This window comes from Saccoglossus kowalevskii, chromosome 15 (genome assembly GCF_978046115.1).
Source record: "Saccoglossus kowalevskii chromosome 15, keSacKowa6.1, whole genome shotgun sequence".
Classification (NCBI taxonomy): domain Eukaryota; kingdom Metazoa; phylum Hemichordata; class Enteropneusta; family Harrimaniidae; genus Saccoglossus; species Saccoglossus kowalevskii.
In genome coordinates this window covers 22,112,644-22,138,059 of record NC_140655.1, presented here as the reverse complement: position 1 = coordinate 22,138,059, position 25,416 = coordinate 22,112,644, and the positions used below count along the sequence as shown (strand labels likewise).

Here is a 25,416-nt window from a genome sequence, read left to right as displayed (position 1 = left end):
TTGTCGTTTTGTTGAATTTCGTGAGTCTATCGATTCATATATACACAGCGTAGATTGCGTGAATGATCATGGGTTGCGATAGGCATGATTTGATTAAAATCGCAGTTATTCATAGACCCTCAACCTACGAATAAAAAAAACGATTTCTGATTGGCCAGCGTCATTTTAAAGACCGGGATTAGCATTTCACCTCTGATTGGCTGGGTATAAATTGCGAGCTTCATAATGGTTTGGCCTCTTTTTATTCAGACCATCGTCGAGTGAGCTACGGTAAGAATGGAGCTCCGTCATTTTTGCCTCGGCTCTAAACAACTTGACGGATTTTCGACATTTTATTGTTATATATCGGTGGAGGATGACCAATGTAGGTAATGTTGCCCAAAATGTTCGCGTTTGCACCAGAATTGTAGTTGTCTGCAGTGAATTTCTGACTAGATCCCCGTCGACTGCATAGTGTTGTATAGTAAAGCTTAAAACATGCAGCGAACCAACCGATGTAAACAATGACAAAATTGAATGCAATTCCGTCAAAAAATACAAAATATCCACTTTCTTTTACTAGTTGCAATACAGATCACTATTTTACGTTTGGCTTTTAGTGAGCATATGCAGATTTTTGCAGATATTTCGTAGAAAATCGTCACGGCTTGGGACCGACGTTTTCTTCCATTCGTTCAATACACGCTTTCATTGCGTGGACACTACCGAGGGTACTGCCTTCTTATTGTAAAAAAAAACATGGGGTGACAACCTGCAGGTTACGAGGTCGTGTTTACATATTGCTTTCACTCATGAGAAGGTACTAGTATACCAGAATATTCTAGCAGTATAAATTTATGTTTGTCCTAATTTTATACCAGATCCCTCGACAATTTACTCGTAATTGTCGCACTGTTTATTTACTTCAAATGTTTCGGGATGAGTGGATCAGGGCATTTGAAGTTTCGATGCTTGCTACAAAACTAATTTTGTGTTTAATAATCTTTCTTCATTGTAGGCATTTCAACATCATAAATGCACTCAATGTGATTAAATTAAAATTTGTTTTGGCTTTTGAGTAAAATTTTCCTGCAAGTTGTGACAACATATTTGTTATTCATAAACCCCCCCCCCCTTTTCTTTCTTTACATTTCATACAGGAATTTTTTTTTTCTTCTCTTCACCTCTACATTTTGCAAATCAGCTCGCATACAGTTTTCAAATTTTCCTTAACCAGAAATAATTTGTATCAGATTAGTTTGTGTTTCTAAAATTAGTGGGGGGGGGGGGGGGGTTGTTTAGAGCAGCTGTGCAGAATTGTTTAGGCAAATGTTGCTATCTGTATGATTTTTCTTTCTTGCTGGCTTTATTTTCACCATTAAACCTTTCATTGCCAAATTTTGGTCACATTTATCAAAATTAATCCCCCAGAATTTTTTTCTCATCTTTTAGAAAAAAATTATCAGGTTCTATAGAAAAATACATAAAATTGTGAAGGATGTTGCATGACATTTTGGTTAATCTTGTCCAATAAAAACATATCACCCTAAATAAAAATTATATTATTCAAACTTTCAGATAACAATTCCATATTTTAAAATTGTACCAAAATGCAACCCAAGAAATCTTTGTGTGATATAAAGTCTGTGTAGGACTCATAAATTTAGTTTGTACAGTACTTTGATTCACCCTGATTGATAATTCATACACTTGTACGCTATAATGTTTTTAATAATATTGATTTTAATAATCTACATTTATCTACACAAATTTATAATGTTTTGGTCTGATTTATGGCGTTTACTTGTCTCTATAACAATAGGCACTTTTAAGTTGTATGGTTATAGCCAGAAATGAAAAATTTCTTATTTTAAAAACTTTTTTTAAATCTTTTTTTGGCGATTATTTATTTTGCAAATTAGTGAATAGACTTGTTGAAATTTAACCTATCTAAATTGACAGGTAGATCAGTGCCAAGTTGCACGTAATCATCATGTGATATTTTTGTGTTTGATTTTAGGCAAGTGTTTCATCAGGCATATTTACATCATGGGGGGGGGGGGGGTCAATGTCCACTTTAAATCACCCCACACTGAAAAAAGTTTATTTCAGCTGTTTTAGTGGTCAATAACTATAAGCATCCTGGCCTTTATGAAATGTTTTTCATAACACAATTACACAAATACTTTTATATTTTCACAGGATTATTATTATATGAACATATTTTTTTTTTTATAAACATGTTTTATTTGTATTCATGTTTTGTTTCTTTCCCTAACTACTGATGCTATTTATTACAATGAAAATGTTTGATATAATTTTTAATGTTGAGAAAATCAAGCTCTATCAGATTTATTCATTTTATGATAACTACAATCTATATTTTTGATTTTATCTATACATTTTAATTTTTTGAATTGTTGAAAATAAATAGAATTATAATTAATAGTGACCACTTGAGGGCGCTATGCAGTTAAAATTAAACAATTAGAAATGCATGTTGTGAAAAAGAAAAAAAACCAAGATTTTTTTCCAAGAAACTTTGGATCAGGAACAGATCTATTTTCTGTTTGGTCTAATACAATTATTCTCAAACAACTTTTTTTGAATTACACTACATGTATGAACTACATGATATTGGAATAATCAGTCAGGACTCTCAATAAACAAAATTTCTTGAAAGTCTGGTGGGCTACCAGTGTATGTAGTCTTGTAATATCAATTAGTTCATCAGACTTAGCTTAGTAGTATCTTAAATGCCACATTGCTTACTTTGTGCAGGATAATGGTTACAAACTGCAATTTTTTAGGACAAGAATTGGTAGTTTGTGTGCCTTGGGCTACTGTTAATTTGAAGTCCTGCACAAGAGTGAGTGGGCTTTCTGTGAAAACTAATCCAGTTTTGAGGGAATCTTCTGACACATATACAGAGAGTACCTGTTTGAAAAATTTTTGTGACTTTGATTTTAAATATTTAAAAACATTCTCAACTTTTAGAAATTTAAACCAGTTCCTCAATATTCTGTTAGGAAACACCATCATAGTCATGACTCGTCCGTGATCTGCAAAAAAAATGTTTAATTTATTCCATCATTATTTTTTCCAAAATGTGTTCCAAAATGATTGTATGCCTTTAGTTTTGATACAAATGTATGTTGATATGTTGGATTTGTATTCAACTTTATTCAATTTTCAACAAGGATCTGCACAGCACAGTGAGGTGAAAATTACATTTTGATTTAGTCTGTTTAGTCAGTCACACTAAATTTGTGATCGTTTTTCAAGTTCTATCCAATCAATTGTGTTTTTTCTTTTGCATTTTGGAGGTTTTCAAGTAGCCTTAAATGAAACTATTACTGCATTATAGCTTTTTTTGTCATATTTTTCTCATTGAAACTGAAATTCCTGCATGTCGTTCAACTCATTGAAGCCCTAAATCTATACATTCGCAGGTACTGATACTGGATAATGTGCACTTTCTATAAAAGTGTTATAGTAATCAAAATCAACCCAATCCTTTTTATATTTATATAAGTGAACGCTTTAAGAAACCAAAATAAAATGGTGTCAGTGTATGTGTATTTCTGGTCTACAAGCAGTGTGGGTAAAATGATGTTATAATTTAGGGACAATCACTCTCATGAAATAATGAAATCTAATTTTAAGGCCTAAAAATTGTCTCTGGTCCTTGTCTACATCAGTTGTTTTCAAAATGTAAAACTTCATATAATGAATATTTTGCCTTAATTTATTTTCAGATTCAAGAAAACAAACACCTGAATAAGTCCTTATTTATACAGCGTGCATGTAGTAGAGATGAGTGTGCATTCATTCAATGGGAAAAGTACCCCAGGTAGATGCAGTTCTCATGGAAGTATAAGTGGTATGGTTAGTGGAGAACTCACTCCTGATATTCCTCGTCCAGTTTCAAAAGGATACACAAGACTGATTGATCGTATACAGAAACGAATCAATTCAAAGGAGAAATTTTTTTCGTTGGAGTTTTTTCCACCTAGGACAGCCAATGGTGCAGTTAACCTGGTTTCAAGGTATCTCAATAGCTGTACATACTCTATCTTTTTGAAATATTTGAAGTTTTTGTTGTCATGGCATTGTGTGTTTAATACGAGTCTTGAACAGTCAAACCCGTGTTAGAAACCCTCTCTGTATGAAGACCACTTTCCTATAGTGACCACTTTTAGGCAGTTCTAAGGCATAATGTATGTGCAATGTATGGAGCATGGGTCTAGTGTGACAACTCTTTCAAATTCAGCATTATTTTTTGCAGATTAGTCTTTCTTTAGAGACAAAAATGCGTAATATAAATTAATATTCTGTTTACAAAACAATTTTACTTTGATTCAATCATCGTTTTTTGTGTGCAACAGTACTATCTTGTTATATTTTGGGCAAATATTAGTTTCAAATGTACGAGTTAGCAGTCAATAAAAAAAAGAGTACCCGGTAATCCGTCCTGGATATAAAGAACACCTGTGTATGAGTCCCTTGAATGCTCCTCTATCTAGGTGAATTGCTCAAAATTTGATTATAGGCAATAATCACTGCCTTTTAAAGATGACTTTTATAGGCCTTGATTCTGTGGCTTAGTTTATGATAGTCAGCTCAATTTCCAAATATTTGAAATGAGTGAATATTAAAAGCCATTTTGTGGTCTTCAAGTATGTTAACGTTTGAAACCTGCAGTCTCTGTTTACAAATGGCATGGTATTCTTGTATTTGCTTGTCAATATTGCTATTTATGTATGATTGGCATTATAGCATGAAGTGTATTTTCAAGATGTTGATCAGCTTTGTAAATGTCCTTGTAGATACATGTATAATATCAATCAAACTGGGTTATTTTTGTAATATGAATTCAATACTATTTGTGACTGGGATTAAATCCTTTGTATCCAGGGTTTCGCATTGACAAGTGTACCAGATGGTTGGAATTATAACTCTATTGAACACCAACTGTTATTTTTCACAATATAAGCCCACATATTTTTTTTTAGATTTTTTTTAGTTCAATACTAGTATATCCATTTTGCCCAAAATTTGTTGAGAAATGGGAGACCAATACAAAACAATGTGCAAAATGTTTTACCAGAATCTTTGTGGGAGGAATGGTGGCATTCAAGACATTAAAAACTATGAAATAGAAAAGCAAAATGTTTTCCTTCAGATTTTATATCAGGATGCTGCTGTGTAATTATTTGTTTCTGCAAATTTCAGCACAATTAGTAGTTCTTTTCAAATTATCTTTATACAGATTTTTCTCCTCAAAATTTGAAGCCCCTGGTCCTCCCCTGAGTTTCTGATAGCCAAACCCCTAGTGTTAGCACATGTGTTGTGTTTTCATATCTTCCAGGTTTGATCGTATGGCCCTGGGTCAGCCCCTGTTTTGTGATATAACATGGCACCCGGCTGGCAATCCTGCTGGCAATTCTCCAACCAGTTCTATGATGATTGCAAGTGCTGCTCTCAACTATTGCGGTTTAGACACTATGCTGCATATTACATGTGCTAACTTAAATAAAGAACAAATTACAAAATATTTGATCAAAGCAAAGAATCAAGGTATCAGAAGTATTCTTGCTCTGCGTGGAGGTAAGTAGAGGATTCTATCTAGATCCAACCTAAAACAAAATATTGTGTAAACCCAACCCAACACAGCGTAAACTGGAAACCTGTTTAACCCTTAACCTGACACTATAAACTAGAAGACTGTTTAAACCAACCTTGTGTAACCTGGGAATGTAAACTGACTGTTGTGTAAAATAATACCCAGTTTCAATTGTAACCCACTTAACAGCAATTCTCCCTTCTGTACACACTTAATATTTTGAGTATTCAATTTTAAATTTTATATACCTTTGTGAATCAGACAATTCAAATTTCTCAATATTTTGGTTTTTTGATCAGCTTCAACCACCTAATATAGTAGCCAGAATGTTTCTTTGAATGTAATAATCCAGTTTAAAATATGAACATAAAATAGAATATGCTAGGTAATGGTCAATTTTAGAACACAGAAACTGTACTAATTTTCCTTGGCTTTGTCTGAGAGAGAAAATAACATTGTGATTATTTTGTTTTGCACAGTGATTTTTGTTGTTGTTGTTGTTGTTGTATGTAATAAATATTTTTTAAATGTTTTTCAGACCCTATAAATGGTGATGAGTGGCAGAAATTGGAGAATGGTTTCAACTATGCTACTGATCTAGTCAAACATGTCCGAGATGAGTTTGGTGATTATTTTGTCATTGCTGTGGCAGGTAAATAGATATTTCTTCTGTTACAATCAACATGGTTTATTACCGGTAAATTAGTTCTTGTCTTCTGAAAATGCACAACTAATCTGGCAAACCCATATTATGTTTACTTTGTTGAAGATTTAATCATGGAATTGTTTTTAACAGTATATAACGCATACAAGTGAAAAGTAATATAGACATTAAAAAGAAAGCTGATGTGATTGCTGCAGTAAAAACCTAAAGAAAGAGAGCAGTGTTCTTGGATTTGTTGTTACACAAGGATAAGTGGCGCACAAGCAAGACAAATTCACTACGTTCAATTACCAAACACCAAAATGACTATTTTGAACTGTCGGCATTAATCTGCAATTCAGACAATGACGGAGAGAGAAATCTAGGTCAGGGGAAGCCCCATGACCTCAAGATTTTCCCTTTACATCACGAGTCACGAACTACGTGACCGAGGTAATGAGGCGGCGCCATATTAACTTCCAAGCCAGTCTTGTTTCTCTCCGCACCGAGTTAGGTGCGATTAAAAACGGTGCAATCAGTCATCAGATTTTTTCCTGTTCGAGTTTTTGGTCTGACTAGCTTGATATTTTACCAAGCAAAAGGTTCCAGTAAATAAATAACAACAAAAACAAATAAACATCACCTGGACTTGCATGGAAACAGGGACTATGGCGTTTTCTCTGTCATGTTAAACCTCACAAAATTTGGCAGACATTTTGGATTGGAAAATGCAAACTAATTAGATTCATTATTCAGGTGCCCAAAAATATGTCTTTGGAACCAATTGCAAGGATTAATTAGGAAAGTTTCACAAAATTCATATTCTAGAAATGTGTTGGCTGTGAATCATCCTTGTGTTAGAGTGCAATGCAACCCAACACTTTGCTCATCAGTGTTGCGTATTTCCCAGTAATATAATTCAAGCGAGGATTATTCTGTTACTACAATGGCGACTTGCAGGATAAGTTGATTTACACGATGTGTAGTTACACTATGTGTAGTTACACGATGTGTAGTTCCTGGCTTGTGTTGTGTACATGTACATCTGTCAAATGGCTATATTTACAAGGCTTGCAAGCTGGTAGCTGGATAATAATGTTGGGTACCGGGGATAATCCATCAGTGTTGTGGTACTTAAATTATTCCCACTAAATATTTTAATTTTTAACATTTAAACGTGTTTTCCCTATTTTTTTGTTAATTTTTTTATCTCATGGACATTATTTCCTATCAGCTTACAGGTCTTGATCAAGATTTTTGAAAATATGAAAAAAAATAGGTAGATTTATTTTACGAGAGGTGACACAATGTGGCACAATTGTGAATACATGGAAATAACCAATACATGTAGAACAATTAACAGTCTCTGTTCTTTTAGAGTATCATTTGATAGACATTTTTAGTCCCCGTTCGGACGTAGTCCGAAAACGGGGACTTATGTTTTGCCCTGTGTGCGTCCGTGCGTCCGTGCGTCCATGATCACCTGTATCTCGAACATGCATGGACCGATTAAGTTCAAACTTCACTCATACATCACACATTATATGGGACATATGCACATACATTTTTTTCATGATCCGATTAACGATAGCCGAATAGCGGCCATTTTAAGGCCGAAAATGCATCAAAATCGCACATTTTCACCATTCCGGACCCGGATCTCAGTTATGCATGGATGGTTTTTGTTCAAATTTGGTACATACATTAAAAATAATAGGACCTTGATGCACGTCATTTTTTTTTTGGATCGGGCTTGAAATTGCTGACTGGCGGCCATTTTGTTTTAAAGAATTCAGTTCTGGATCCGTATCTGAGACATGCCTGGATTGATCGAGTTCAAACTTCACACACATAAGGTACATCATGTCACAAATATGTATGTGCATTTGTTTCATGATCTCATTAACGATAGCCAAATGGCGGCCGCTTTAAGGCCAAAAATGCATTGAAATCGCACATTTTCACCATTCCGGACCCAGATCTCAGTTTTTAATATGCATGAACGGATTTTGTTCAAATTTGGTACATACATTAAACATACTAGGACCTTTATGCACGTCATTTTTTTTGGATTATGTTCGAAATGGCCGACTGGCGGCCATTTTGTTTTAAAGAATTCAGTTCTGGATCCGTATCTGAGACATGCCTGGATTGATCGAGTTCAAACTTCACACACACATGGTACATCATGTCACAAATAGATATGTGCATTTGTTTCATGATCCGCTTAACAATAGCTGAATGAAAATGCATCAAAATCACGTATTTTCACAATTCCGGAACCGGATCCCAGTCATGCATGGATGGATTTTGTTCAGATTTAGTGCATATAGTAAGTATAATATAAGCTTGATGCATACCAATTTTTCTTCGGATCATGTTCAAAATGGCCAACTGGCAGCCATTTTGTTTTAAAGAATTTAGTTTTCGATCCATATCTCGGACATGCCTGGACAGATCAAGTTCAAACTTCACATACACATCATACATTATATCATACATATGCCTGTGCATTTGGGCCAGTCCTTTTAAGGTAAAAAATTCACAAAAATTGCACATTTTCACCATACCGGAACTGAATCTATGTCATGCGTGGGCAAATTTAGTTTAAATTTTTTTTTGGATTGTGTTGAAAATGGCTGACTGGTGGCTATTTTGTTTTACTGAATGCAGTTCAACATCCATATTGTTGCTGCTTTGAATGTATATGTCACTCAAATATGAACGGAACGGGGACGTGTCATTGACAATGACTTGTTTATTTTTAAATTTTGTGTAATCTAATTTCTGGGCTACTATTTTGGAAAATGTTAGCCTCAGCACAAGTACTGTTAGAGTACCTTGAGTTACTATTAATTTCAAGTACTATCAGTACAGTTGTATAACAGAAATACATTTGGAGTCGGGCTTTTAGCAGCCAGCCACTTTTCTGCCTGTGATTTTATATAGGCACTCTACAATTTACACAGACCCAAAATTTGATTTGACAGGATAAATTTCTACAAACCTGCCAATTTTTGATTGAAAATTTACAGTTAATTGATCCACAAAAAATAGACTACCAGTCTGTGGCTTCAACCCAGCAACAAATATCTTGCATTTCAATATAGATTTCAAATATCAGTAGGCATTTTCTGGCTATATCGATAACCCTCTTTGGAGGACTATTGTAAACCATTTAAATTTCGCAACCGACAAATTTTGTGAGTCTGTGAAAATTTCTCTGGGGGTCCTAGGACGTGAATTTTGTCTTCATAAATATCATAGAATCATTAAAATGCAGAAATTTCTATCAGTGAAAATTAAACTTAACGTATTTTATGTTCTAGTAGACTAAACAATTTACAAATTCACTTTGACAAACAATACCACATAGCAAAAATTACAAAAGGTATTTCGAACTACATTCTCTTAATTTTTTTAAAGGATACCCACAAGGACATCCTGATGCTGAAAGTTACGAGGATGATATCAGACATTTGAAGGAAAAGGTGGATGCAGGTGCAGACTTCATAATCACTCAGCTATTCTTTGATTCACAAACATTTCTCAAGTTTGTTAAAGACTGTCGAGATATTGGTATTGTAGTGCCTATTATTCCTGGAATATTTCCCATTCAGGTAAATCGTACAAGTTATGCTCTTTCGCATGATGGAAAACTTCTCTGATGTCAAAATGATGTATATGAATGAAAGCAGTCATTTATATAGACTGTTGTTTGGTTATGTAGTTGTTCATCATCAAGAAAACAGTAAACAGTAAAATTTCTCGGTAACGCAACTCATTATTGATAGACAACTACAAAATGATATTGATATTGAAGGGCTTTGTCGCTAGAGGGCAAGTCTTTTGTTAAAAAAAAAATACTATCTGTTACTTTTACGCCTATGCATATACACACAGTTTATAGCGCGGTGGTCGTCGCGCAGTGCATGTTCGAATTTCATCTAAATAAACAATGTATGCTATGAGTCCCATATCGAACAGAACGCGGCGCGACGACCACCGCCCTTTAATTAAACTCAATTCAATGCTATTCAACATGGAATAGAGGTTGAATAACATAGAAATGTTTGCGAAGCTTAGGTTTAGTAAAGTGGGTAGGTATGGTACAATTATGTTAATATTAGTATAAATTAAACCATACCTTCCCCCTTCACTAAACCAAAACTAGGCAAACTTGACTAAAATTCAATTAAATATTAATATAAATTATGAAAATAGCGAGGGTCATCATAATGTAGGTCCTGTCGTCGCAAGTCGGTGTAAAGTTAAATTGAAGTCGTCACAACGTTGGTACCACACACGCACACACACACACACACACACACTATATCATTCAGTTCTTTTGAACTTAACAAACCTCTATACTTTCTATAGGGATATCATTCACTTCGACAACTTGTTAAACTGTCCAAATTGACAGTACCCAAACATATTACTGATGTAATTGACCCCATTAAAGATGACGATGCTGCCATTAGAAAGTTTGGAGTTCATAATGCTATCAAGATATGTCAAGAACTCTATAAAAGGTAACGGCATTTTATCTTAAGCAATATTATAGCTGTAATTGTAGTGTATCCCTGAATGAGAGCTCAGTTTATTGTGTGCATTCGTACATTGATCCATTTGTTTATATGGTATCTTTTTTCAAATGCGAGTACAATTCTGTAAAAAGCATTCAATGACAATACTGTAGAATACTTTATTTTCGCTTGGAATTTATTTTCGCTATTTTCGCTTGAAGGGATGATTCAGTGAAAATAAAATCCAGCGAATATACTTTTTTTTCCTATGTTTCACATTAAACTAATCAAAAATCAGTGAAAATAAATTCCATACAAAACGCCCTAAAAGCCTTTTCAGCGAAAATTAATTCCAGCGAAAATAAAGTATTCCACAGTATGTAACTTTTCATGTGCTCATCAATTTTTATCGTAATTGTATCCAAAATGGAAAGTTTTCCTGTGTATCAAATGCAATAAAATTGTTTGCTTCTGATGAATTGCACTATTCTTTTCATAATGATTTTCAGTGGGGAAGTGTATGGAATTCATATCTATACATTAAACCGTGAGGTTGCCAGTATTGAAATTCTGAAAAGTCTTGGACTTTGGTGTGAGGAGCCTAGCAGGACATTGCCATGGAAAACTACTGCAAATCATTTACGTAAAAGTGAGGACGTTAGACCGATCTTTTGGTCAATACGACCAAAGAGTTATGTTTATAGGACCCAAGATTGGGATGAATTTCCAAACGGTCGATGGGGAGACTCTGCATCTCCCGCTTTTGGAGAATTACGGGATTATTATCAGTTCTGTCTGAAACCTAAAACCCAGAAAAATGACTTGTTAAGAATGTGGGGTGAGGAACTTTCATCTGAGGAAGATGTTTGGCATGTGTTCTCGTGTTATTTATCTGGAAAACCAAACAGTAATGGTCACAAGGTAAGATTTACCGTTTTAATGCCCAAATTTGGTGCGAATACTTCAATTCAACGTACTTTTCTATAATTTCTTTGTTAATTTTGTACCAAATGGATATATTTTTCTGATTGGCTATAGCTTTTGATCATTTTTAGTCCCCGTTCGGACGCAGTCCGAAAACGGGGACTTATGTTTTGCCCTGTGTGCGTCCGTCCGTCCGTCCGTCCATCCGTCCGTCCGTGCGTCCGTGATCACCTGTATCTCGAACATGCATGGACCGATTAAGTTCAAACTTCACTCATACATCACACATTATATGGGACTTATGCACATGCATTTTTTTCATGATCCGATTAACGATAGCCGAATAGCGGCCATTTTAAGGCCGAAAATGCATCAAAATCGCACATTTTCACCATTCCGGACCCGGATCTCAGTTATGCATGGACGGATTTTGTTCAAATTTGGTACATACATTAAACATAATAGGACCTTGATGCACGTCATTTTTTTTTTTGGATCGGGTTCGAAATGGCCGACTGGCGGCCATTTTGTTTTAAAGAATTCAGTTCTGGATCCGTATCTGAGACATGCTTGGATTGATCGAGTTCAAACTTCACACACACAAGGTACATCATGTCACAAATATGTATGTGCATTTGTTTCATGATCTCATTAACGATAGCCAAATGGCGACCGCTTTAAGGCCGAAAATGCATTGAAATCGCACATTTTCACCATTCCGGACCCGGATCTCAGTTATGCATGGACGGACTTCATTCAAATTTGGTACATACATTAAACATAATAGGACCTTGATGCACGTCTTTTTTTTTTTCGGATCAAGTTCGAAATGGCCGACTGGCGGCCATTTTGTTAAAGAATTCAGTTCTGGATCCGTATCCAAGAAATGTCTGGATTGATCAAGTTCAAACTTCACACACACACATGGTACATCATTTCACAAATAGATATGTGCATTTGTTTCATGATCTGCTTAACAATAGCGGAATGATGGCCATTTTAAGGCCGAAAATGCATCAAAATCGCGTATTTTCACAATTCCAGAACCGGATCTCAGTCATGCATGGATGGATTTTGTTCAGATTTAGCACAATGTGTTGTACATATGCAGGTGCATTTCGGTCATGATCTGCTTTGAATGTATATGTCACTCAAATATGAACGGAACGGGGACGTGTCATTGACAATGACTTGTTATTTCACACAACTGTCAAAATTAAATATAATGATATCTAATGTCGCTGATTTCCACAATAATGTTTAATATTTTTTTAATTTCAGGTGAACTATCTTCCTTTCAACGAGGAAGAAGATCTTGCACCGGAAACATCATACTTGAAAGAAAGACTAATCAGAATAAATGAAAAAGGAGTTCTGACAATCAATTCTCAGCCTAGTGTATGTGCTAAACCATCCACTGATCCTGTGGTCGGTTGGGGTGATCCTGGTGGTTATGTCTTCCAGAAAGCTTATATTGAGTTTTTTACATCAAGGGAAAATGTGAAAGCCTTGTTGGAAATCTTGCCTGATTATCTTCCAAGAGTCAACTATCACATTATAAATGCATCAGTAAGTGTTCAATTGTCGTGTCAATTCTCAGTAATGTCTACTTTGCATTAAGTTTTTCATGAAACCTTCCTGCAGTAAACTTTGTGTTAATTCTGTGTTTGATTGAAGTCTATGAATGGAAATTTCTAGTTTTCTTTCTATGTGTCCTTCTTTAGATCATCCACAAGAGTGTTCTCAGACATGCCCTGAGCTATCATTCACATGCTACATATAATACACATTTTCCATACTCTCTAGGCAGACAGGCAAACGGACAGAACCCAAATAAACCCCCGCGTTTGGACAGACATTTTCCATTCCATTTTGCCAGCTGTAAATCTCAAATGACCCACCCCCTATCAAATAAAAAAAAGTGGGTGACCCCCCCCCCCACATTATATTTTAAAACTTAAAACGTGCTAGACCCCCCCCCCCCCAAAAAAAAAAGAAAAGAAAAAGAAAAGAAACATTAACAGTTTTGGCTCTGACATGATTACAAAATGTATTATGTGTATTGAAAATATCATGGTTTGCCATAATTTTGACATAATTTTTAGCGTTTGCATTTAATAGTCCTTAGGAGGGGAGGGGAGGGGAAACATAAAGCCAAATAATGACTACAGAAAAGGCTGCAGAAAGGAGGGAAATCTATTCTGCTAAAGATAGTAAATAAAAGCCAAGCTGTGGAGTACTAACTCGATAAACGCCCTTATAAGATAGAAAAAGAGGATTTGAATCTAGGCGGTTTGAACTCTTTGAAAACTAAGTTTGATTTAAAATATCTTTCATATCTTGTTGACCAGGAAAGCTTTACACCCGAAGCACAGTCTGTGCTTATGATAACAAAGGAAACTTTGATTTTTGCCTAAATTTGTGTTGGATTTTGGTATTTTACAGAGCAAAATATGCATATTTAAAAGTTAAAAAAACAAAAAACTATTTATTTTTTCATCATTTATTTTAATTTATATATCAGCATTTTCACAAATTTAACTTTTTTGATTTGCTGAACAAAAACTGTCACTGCTCTTTGTACTAATTGCTGTGTTGTCTTTCCGTCTCCTGTTATAATTGGATAAATCCAGTAAATATCTTGTGCAATGGTGACTTCAGACTTTCCATAAAATAATCTGATATCAGCAGCACATGGACTTGGGATGTGTTTAAAACTTAACTGTATAATTGGGGTTCTAGCCGCATTGCATAATCTGTTTTTGGCAACTTTAACCTAAAAATATTTAACCTATAACATTTTTTGCATCAACAAATTTATAGGCAATATAGGTAATCGTTATTATTAAGAACACATTTGTACGATTAACTTTTTTATAGTTTGTTCTGAAATAACATTTTTAAAAATATATGCATGAGCGCGTGTGTGAATTCTGGAAAACATGATATCATAAACAGGGTGACCCCCCCCCCCCCCCCATTCGCACAATCAAAAACAGGTTAACCCCCCTACTGATCCACCTCTGCCTCTGTCCACTAAGTAAATGAATGCGTATTATGCTTGCTTACTCAAACTGTGATTGACAGGCATTTTGCATACATTAGCCGCCGTTTTAAACTCGGGATTTTCGACCAAAAACAACAACATTTATACATCAAAAGCCCAACCAGATGAGTGTAATCGCTAGCGTACATATTCATGTCCCCGTAGAAATGTATTCGGAATCACAGCTTGATCTCTAAACATCGTAAATGGCACATTTCCCAGAGCTTCCGCCACGATGTGAGCTGCTTGGATTAGCATACTAATGGCCATCTTGCCCCCTATTTATAGTATCGGTTCCCCTTTAAGTGGGTTTGTATAGTAAATAAAATGTATTTAAACCTTGTTTTATTTTTTCTCGACTTTAGGGTGTTGATGATGCAACAAATTCAGATAAACTGAAACCTATCGCTGTTACCTGGGGTGTTTTCCCAGGTCGTGAAATTGTACAACCAACTGTTGTTGATCCTATCAGCTTCTGGTACTGGAAGGTAAGTTCAAAACTGGAAACTACGTATCCTTTCATCACAAATATTATTAAAATAATGCAGAGACTAAATAACTGGTATTGTATCTGGACACTGATTATAAAAATATTCCTAAATTGCAATATTTATTAGATAGAATTGTAATTTTGTTTTCAACAGTCTTATTTTTATACTAGTTTTGTTCGAATCAAGTCTAAATAACTCTCCCATAATATATTCAATGTATTTCCGGTTCTCCCTAAATTAATATTGATTTTAAATAAGTAATTTAAATTATTAACATGAAAATTAAGATTTTTAGTACACAGTAACTCAAACTGTTTAATGAAGCAGTTGTATTCATACATGTGAGAATGTTTTAATGTATCCAATAAAATAAAAATAAATTTTTAAAACAAAATTTTGTTCAAGATATCTTCCAGTAGGCAGTATGTGCATGATATTATTTGATATTTCAGTTTCTATACCGCTCAGTCCTAAAAATAATTTTAAATTTTGGATTAGTAAAGAGCAGAGCATGGAATTTAATCTCCATTTAATGGTTCATTGATGCATTCTCAAATATTATTTCAAATAAATCATTATTTAGTCTCTGTAAACTTGTTTGATATTTCTTGATTTAAACTCATCCCTGCTATTCAGTGGTATAACTAGCTGTTTCCTACAGATGAGTTATATCACTTGTATAGTCCAAGGATGAAAATGTTTAATTTATTAGAAGAGGTATAGACATAATCTTTGGGTTAACAAACAAAAACAATTGAATCATTTTGCTTCAATATTTGTTTTTGATTTGTTTTATTGTTGAATATTAAAAATTGAAAGAAATATCATAATACCTCATCTAATACAGAAAAGTGACTTGCCAGATCTATATTGCAATGTTATATTTAATGTCAGCTTTGTAACCTTTTTGCAAATATTTAAAATGTTATGAAGCAGCATATCCAGTTCCACGTCTTCTAAGATATTGGATTCAATATTGTACTTTTTACAATATTTGGAACATATTAGTGATGTAATTGCTATTTGATGTGCAAACATCTGCTTTATGTAGTTGTTATCACACAGTGACAATTATGTTTACAATGCATGTTTATTTCATGCAAACATTTGTTAAATTTGGCTATGAAATTATTAGTGATCTGAAAACAAGCAAGTGTATTTGAAAATTGGTTGTACAGTATTATGATCCTTATTTTCCTAAAAAACAAGTTAATTATGTATATTAGCCTTGTCAATATTAGAAAAATTTCAAAAAACTGAACCCTCATTTTGCAAACAAGTGTCACTATATATGTATTAAAACAAAATTCATTGTCATTACACAAATTAAAACAACCAAAATTGTTATTTCATTGAGGATTTCCCTTCTCTAGAGGAGCAGAGATTTCCAGGATCGCATGAACTGAACTGCCAAATGAAAAATGCATTTCTCATGCTTTGATTAATTTGCTTAAAGGTTACAAGTTGTTGTGTTTAGTTTAGTCTTAACAGTTTCTATGCATAAATCTTTTTGAAATAAACACTTATAGCCACTCGGACGGTGACTCTGTGATGAATGGAACACGATGAATAGTTATAGGTAATGTTAAGTGGAGTGTGAGCTTGAAACACAAACATTTACCCTCCGGATATTTGTAGAGAAACTTGTTTTATAGTTTGATTTTCGCACAATTTGGATATTTTGAAGGATTTCAGTGTCGCAGTCATGCAATGCATGTAAATTACATGTAAATTATTTGCTTTATATACAGATAATTGTGTGCTGCCGGATACTTTGAAATACTGATAATAAAAAATTGATTTTTTCGCATCAAATGAAAATAATTTATGTGTAATTAAAACAACTTAGATTGTTGTCTTCTCAACTTTTTTTGGCTTTGACAGCTCACTCTTCACTAGCATACCATTTTAGGTCAGTTATTAAGAACTACGGCATGAAGACGTGCTGCCGGACGGGTAATCAGTTAAACTTTACCAATTCTACCAATAGTATATTACATGTATGTGGGTTTCAGTAGAGATTATTTGGGATCACCACTAATATGTAAAAATGGATGATTGTTCAATATTTTGATATGTGAATTCAGGGAAGTAACATATTCCATTTGGTGCATATTTTGAATTTGGAGAACTAATATTTAAAACTGAATGATTGTTCAATATTTGATATGTGAATTCAGGGAAGTAACATAATCCATTTGGTGCATTTTCTGAATTGGGAGAATAACCAAATTTAAACCTTATGATCTGTGTATTTTTAGCATTTGGTTAAAACATAACATGGTACTCTTTTACAATTAGAATTGTACTGGACATATCTGTGGTATCAGTCAACCTACATTTTAAGCCTCATCGAGTTAGGATTTCTTTCCACTAGTACTATGATCATTATTCACAAATTTGTTTGGCTAACATATTGAAAATTTATTATGTCTTTTATGAACTGGTGAAACGTGATTTGTTTAGCAATTTTTTATAATAGTAAAAGTACATTTTGTTAATATGTATCAGTTTTATATAGTGGTTGATTAATGAATGAATATATCAGAAATATTTACTTATATGAAAATGACATTTGGATTATTTTTACTTGCTTATTAAGTATCAAACTATACTGATTAGTTAATGTCATCAAATATAGTACTTTTACTGTTTAAAACAAACCAAGTCGAACTTAATTTAGTCAACAAATGATACCGTAATCTCAATTCCACACCATGAATTTCTCTATTAGAATCATGTACACAGTATTGGGCAGAAATCTTGTTCCAGGAATTCAAGGCACTTTAATTTTAAAGGTCTTTAATCTTAAAGGCCCATGTCGGGTGACCCTAATTATCATAGTGCCATTAAATATGTTAATATTAGTAACAAATGAAAGTTTGACTTGATGGGAAACTTTCCCCTTACATGGGTTTTTAAGCTTCAAAAGTCTTTATTAGGGTATATGCCTTGCTACATGTACTGTAAACACATCAATTATTCACTGGTTTTTAATTTCGCTATTTTTTGCAGATAAGTAAAATTCTCCAAATTAAATCCACACGAACATATAAAAACATTAGGACTTGTTGAACTGCCAAGTTAATGAATTGCTCAAAGTATTAATAGTGAAATTAAATGCCAGTGAATATAAATGGTTTTACAGTACTTTGTTTGTCTAAAGAACAAGCAGTTTAGTTGTGTAAAGGCTTCTAATAGAGAAAACATGACATATTGTACATTTTGTGCTTAATCATGACTGTTTTTTTGTTTTCTGCCAATCAGTTGCGTTTTCTAAGGCATTAGCTCAGCTGGCAAGAGCGTGCAGTATACTGCAGGCGGTGGGTTCGAATCCCATATGCCTTACATAGACATATACTGTTGGCTTCATAAACTTATTTTCCTTGATGTTGCAAATAATCAAGTATCTGGCTATCAAAATACAACCAAAAGCTTTTATTTTGTTGATAAGTTGATATGATTTGGTTTGTTCTTATACAAATGTACATTATAAACCACATTCATTATTCTTTGGCTAGCGCTGTTACTTAGCTTTCTGTTTTCCCAATAATTACAAGTTGCCACATATAATAATTGGTTAAAACTGTTTTTGCGCGTTACTGTAGATTGCTATTTAATTTCAGTCTTTTTCTTCGAATTGATTTTTTATTGAGGTTGGGCCAGGACTTATTTCGGCGTAAAATGTTGAGGATCGGATATGTTTAGCTTGTATTGTGTGAGATGTATCTTATTCATTGTTATAAAATATGGATTTGATTTAATTATTAACATTTTGCTTTTCTGCCTTGTCTTCCCTTTGGTTATTTCATAGGATGAGGCCTTCGGAATCTGGAAAGAACATTGGGGGAATCTATATGCAGATGATTCCGAATCCAGACAGATCATTGATTCAATTCATGATAATTATTATCTTGTTAATCTTGTGGATAACAATTTCCCTGAGGAAAACATACTGTGGGAAGTTATTGATAAAATGCTAGAGAGAAAAATGAAGAGAGTTGCATCTGAGGATCAAACTCATGAAATTCATGTCAAGAAACTGAAGGTAAAATGATGCAAATGCAACATTCAGCTAACTTCAAAAGGCGGCAGTCGTCGTGTCGCGTCCTGTTCGATATGGGACTCATAGCGGCATATACAACGCATGTAAAATACATTGTTTATTTACATGAAATTTCAACACGCGCTGCACAACGACCACCACGCTTTAACCTTTTTCACCACCAGTTTCTTTTTTTCATGAAAAATTCACAATAGTCCTGTTAATAGTCTGCACTTTCCTTCTGAAGATTGGGACAAATAGTTTGAGTAAAAACTGAAAATTGACTCAAATTTTGTCTGTTGGCTCCAAAATTAGAGTTCACTTCCAAAAATATTGAAAAATTTGGGCAAGGAAGTCTGGTGATAAAAAAGTTAAACTATCTTTCAAAACATTGGTATATGTAATTTGATTATTACATATAAATTGTGCATTCTGCATGAATGTCTTGTATCATTAACATATGCAAATACCACAAAGAATAAGTTGGATTTATTGATGACAATGATGAAAAAAATGAATAAGTTTCTATGAAATGGCAAAGCCAGCCTATAGATAACTTGGAAATTAAGTTGTGCGTTTACTGTATTTGCTCCATTAGTAGTGCTTTGAAAAAACTTTTGCTATCTGAACTAGATAGCGAATGGACAAAATATTAAAGCGGGAGGGTCGTCACCTGCGCACGCGAGGGAATTGAGTCTCAAGTGATGACAGACGTTAACAATGCAAAGGCTCATGGGTAGATGCTTGTTTGTAAACATTAACACGCTATGGCCATCTGACGCATGCACAGTTGACAACTCCCTCGCTTTAGGATGTGCTGTTTGAGGTTTAGGATTTTTTCTATGAAGCAAATGCGTATAGCAACGCCACCACTAAAAACCAGGCAGATTCTCATAACACATTAACAGTGAAGGCGCATTATACACTTTATATTTGATAAATGATACTTATAATTCAAACTTCTAAAAGTTGCATTTACTGTGTATTTTGCAGTTTTAACATTCATCTGAAAAATGTTGCACTTATCCCAGGAAATAAATTATTTCATACTTCAATTGTATTTATGAATTGAAATGTGTGTTAGATATGAAAATAAATAACATGATCGTTCGTGCAATGAGTTAATTATTGTCAGCTTCAGCTCTGGCATCATCAATATAATGGTCATGACACCCATCCCTTGTGCAGAAATCAAATCACACAAACACATTCAACTGTACTCTTGCAGGAGAGATGCATTTCTATTAGAGAAAATATGATATAAAAACTATTCGCACATTAGATACTTTAACCATTATGTGGTCAATTCAATGTAAAAATACATGGAGCTAACAAGATTAGGATTAAACGCTATGTCTAGAAATTGGTGGACATAATCTCACCTTACAATATCTTTTACTTTTAACTTGTAATACCAATGATCAGTGAATGTTTTTATTTAGAATTGGTAGATGAAAAGTTGTGCAAAAAAAATGTACAATATTTAGATCATTATAGAAAATCTAATGCAGTATTTATGTTTATTTTGATAGTTGTTGGAAGACTCAGAAATGAAATTGGAGATGCCAATAAATGGTGATAAAGTTAGGGTGAATGCTATTGAGCTTTAAAGAAGATTTTGAAATTGAAGAATTCTGCATCCTAGATCATCTTTTTGCCAATGAAAATTGGTTGAATACAAGTAGTGATGGTCTTTGCATTTTCACTCGCCAATGAAAATGTTGTCAAACCTTATACAGCATGTTGGCTGGCCACAAAACTCGGAAGTAAACAGACTCCACCAGCAATCATTCTTGAACTCATTGGAATGTTGATTTTGTAGTTCCCATGCCTACCTTTTCAGCTCTGCTGCATCAAAGATAACTGAGCACGCTGTTCATATAGGTGATAGTCTATCCACCAGTCTGTAAGTTTTCTGCTGGTCAACAATTACACTTTAAGCTTTTCTTGAAAACTTCCCGTCAGATTGATGGTGTTGGTATCTGAGGTATACATTATTTTTGTGGGGGGAATGGACTGTGCCAACAATTGGATAAGTCATTTTTTTCCAACTGCAAGAACCAAAATAATTTCTTCAGGATAAGTTGCATTTTGTCTTGGTTGTGTTTATTTTCTTGTAGGACAACGGAACGCTTTCAAAAATCAGGCAGCTTGTTACTGCAAGCCAAAAACAGTCATAATCTAGTCCCTGTAGACTTGTAATAAAAAGAGCTCTGTAAACTGAAAAATTATGAATAAGATTATATAAATTTTGGAGCATTCTGAATCATCAACTCAAATTCACCCCATCCCCTTGTACAAAAATGTACTTTTAACAGGTTGTTCAGCTGACATTCTGACCAATCGGAGAGCAGCTTTTTTTGTTTACAGGATCTTTCATCTAACCAATTCTGTCTAGTTTGTATGCTTTGACCTGAATGTATTTTCGCACAAGTTATTTACACGTTTACTTTTTTTTTTTGGTAAATGTCTACTTTTCACATAATTAGATTTATGAGTATTATATTTTCACATTGATGTCCAAGCACGTGGAATTGGTCAGGTGTCACTTTATGATCAGTTTAATATCCAAACAAATATAATTTGAATTTTTTCATGACAGCATAGACAGCCATTTTGAAAAAAAAAGTTCCAGATTAATTGAGGTATTCGGGGGAAAATTCAAGGCAATTTATGCAAATGTAAAACAAAAATCTTTTGGTTGTATTTTTCTGATGTAAAATTATACATTTAACACTCTTGTTTCATTATGAAATTAAAATTACATTGATGGGCACGACATAGTACTATTTGGAATTTTTAAGCATATAATCAGCTGTTACAAAATTTGTCAAAAAAGGTAGTCGCGTTCATTTTACAAAGTTGTGGATTCTTGTAGTGCAAGTATAAATATATAATAATTTGGAAATATTTGCATAAAGTCTTATTTTGGAGTATTTAAGCATGCTGCTCTTCGTACCATTATTTTTATTTGTTTTTTTTTACCAGACTTTTTGTGTATAGTTTGTTTAATGCAATTCTTTCTCTGTGTGCATGCTCGTATAGTGTACATATGCGCTTTCTCATTGTAAAATGGATTAGATAAATAGCTGATTATTTTTGAACATTTGGGAAGTATTTTAATTTGTATTTCTACAAGCATTTCATAAATCAGATAACTATTGGTGATGAAAATTTGTTGTCACAGGAAATACTACATTGAAAAGTACAATTGTCAGATTCCATTGAATACATTGTATTTACATGCACAGGGCTTGAGCTTCATGGAGGCTTAATAGGCCCCATATATTTTCTGCAATTCCAATACAAGTCTTAAAAAATGCCTCTTGACTGTTGCTCAAGCCCTGCAAGCAGGTTTTTTTTTTAAATAGATCTCGCAGGTCTAATGCTAACTAAGCTGGCAAAGTCTAAGGCTGCACATTAAGGTAGAAGCCTACTCATAAATGAGAATGTCCAGAATCTGTCACCAGCCTCTTTTTTTGAGAAAACAATGGTTGAATTGTAGTGGATAGTTGCCTTTACTATAGGTTTCCATACTCTATAATTGTTAAGGATGTGGAATTTTTAAAGTCTGGGTTTTGATAAGTTTAAAAAAAATGCCATTGGTTTCTCAAAAAAAGTGTAACTTGAACACACAAAATGCTGCTACATGTATTTCATTGTGCCATGGGACAATAGCTCATGATTGCACACAATGAACAGTCTTGAGTTTCATAAAAAATTTCAGATTAGTAGGCTTCTACCATAATACAAACTTGTAAATTTTCATAGCATCACAGAAACAAATTTGAATGTGCATGCTGTATTAATATAATGCACAATTCCATGTTGGTCATACTACCAAGCTAGATAAATTAATTTCAGTGACCGACATACCTATAGCCCTTGTTTAAGTATATACATATGTATGCTATTTCTGACTTTTGCGTGGTGCTATTTAAGTTTCAGCTGCTGTTTTGGTAAATTTATAGATAGTTAAAACTTAGAAATACCATACTGTGATTGCAACAAATTTGTTGTCGCTTTTTGAACAGATTTCACTATTTGTCTTAAATTAAGATATTAAATGTAATTATTATATTGTATAAATTTCATTTTTATATGCATAAAATTATAAACAAAAATGTAGAATGTTTTACTAAAGTGTTGCGCGGGGACTTCCAGAAATGTCTATTTGACGTCTTAATGGCATGGCACAGGACGGCTAATTATTACTTGACCATCCCAATTCAGGTTGCACCAATATTTTCAGTCTGCGATTCTGATTAAATTAAAAAAAATTAAACCACCTCACATTTGTAAATGACTAAACTACTTGAAATAATGCCTTGCAAAAACGTTTCTGGTCAAATTGTTTTCCAAAAATTAAATGGTAAGGCACTTTTTTGCCTTTAAATATTTGACGAGGCACAAATTTCCTGTTTCATCAACAGGGCGATTTGCATCAAAATAAAATGAGTTAAAAAAAAAATCTGCCAAAACTTTTCTTGATGGTGCGCATACTGACCATAAAAACTTGTTCTTCAGGCCTAATAAAAATGGTCCCTTCTAGACTACTTTGGCATTAATATTGGATCATCACGATCTCTCAAAAACCTGGTACTTGGAGGCATCTATCATTGAGAATTTATCAAGTTGGGATCAAATTCATAAAATATTAAGATTATTTTGTCAATTTTTTGTTTCAATTTTTTATGTGGTTCTTGTGACCATTTGATTTTTACCCACTGGACCAGTAATGGTATAATTTTAACTTCCCGCTGTATATCTTGCCAAGTTTAAAATATTGGTGTTTGAAAAACATGTTTTCACCTTTGAAGAAAAGTGGTAAAGGCAAGTTTCTCTTCTTGATTTGTCAGTTTCAAGTAAACATGTACAACTTTAAATAAATGGTATGAACTGATTTTCAGAATAAGTTTTCATCCTACAGCAGCCTGCTAAATAATTGATTTGACTTGAGAATTGAATTTAATGAAAATAGTAGTTACTTCAAACATTGATATATGTAATTTAATTATTTACAAAGTTATTTGATTCAGACAAGCAACAAAAATAATAACTTGAATGGTAACAGATTTGTATATAGCATTTATAACTGTGTTTTGGTCTTTATCATTTGGTGAAGGCATATAACTGTAACAGCAAATAAAATTGTGGAAACTAGTGGCATGCCTTGGTATTTTTATTGTAGAATTCACACATCTGGTGGTACTGGCCCAGATTTTGATGAATTACTACAAAAGTGCACTATTCAAAAGGTCTGTCACCTGAAACCTATACAACATTACAGCTGGCGTAAACAAGGTTCAAAGGGGAACTACCCTGGGAAAGTCCAGTGTTTCATCAATTACCCCCACACATTTGAGGCAACTGCAAATAAGATTTATTCGGATATTTTACAACAACTTTTGTATAGTCACAAAATCGACATCTTAACCCAAGTACATGCATAAACAACCAATCTTTGAAAGAACTCCCATGTGCTGGAGGCATGCTCATATTAAAAATACAACTGCAAGCAATGATCTTGGGGGTTTCCAAGTAGCTATGGTTTAACAATTATAGCATCAGTTGCATGTCCCTATCGGCTACAGTACTTGTATCACATTGATTTCAATCCTAAACTAATCATGTTTGAGCATTATCTCAGGGCATCTATGTACTATCTACCATCAGTAGAAAAATTGACAAATCATTATGCAAATTAGGCAATTAATATGCTTGGGATTTCTACCCAAAACTAATTAGGTCTGCACATCTATTAAAATCCAATGAGTGGTTCTTCAGATATCAGTGGTACAGTCATGAAATTGCTAAAAATCAGCTAATTGTCATGTAAATTAAGTAATTATTAGGCACAGATTTAAACCAAAACCTAATCAAATCTGCGCATTAGCCTAAAGCATCTGTGCATCAAGTTTCATCAAAAACCAACATATTTCTTGAGATTTTAGAGTTACAAGAAAGCCACAATGAAAATGCACCTACATTGTTGGTAATGGGCTGCTTGCATAATCAACAATTGGCTGGCCTCCTTCCATTACAGAGAACCACGACTTGTAGAGACCGACAATCCATTTCCGCATTCTAAGACAAATGCTGATTGGTCATTTGCTCATAAATATGGAAATCA

At 33.8% G+C, this 25,416-nt stretch overlaps 1 protein-coding gene across 1 annotated transcript; it reads left to right on the top strand.

Moving 5' to 3' along the window:
- The first annotated feature begins 239 nt into the window (after nucleotides 1–239).
- On the top strand, nucleotides 240–24,446 carry LOC100368141 (methylenetetrahydrofolate reductase (NADPH)). Its single transcript, XM_002737292.4, has 11 exons — nucleotides 240–270; nucleotides 3,738–4,028; nucleotides 5,351–5,589; nucleotides 6,144–6,257; nucleotides 9,675–9,868; nucleotides 10,629–10,783; nucleotides 11,287–11,698; nucleotides 12,983–13,270; nucleotides 15,113–15,235; nucleotides 19,053–19,286; nucleotides 20,816–24,446. The coding sequence occupies exons 2-11, from the start codon at nucleotides 3,796–3,798 to the stop codon at nucleotides 20,891–20,893; spliced, it is 2,070 nt and encodes a 689-aa protein (XP_002737338.1). The 5' UTR covers nucleotides 240–270; nucleotides 3,738–3,795; the 3' UTR covers nucleotides 20,894–24,446.
- Nucleotides 24,447–25,416: the final 970 nt, after the last annotated feature.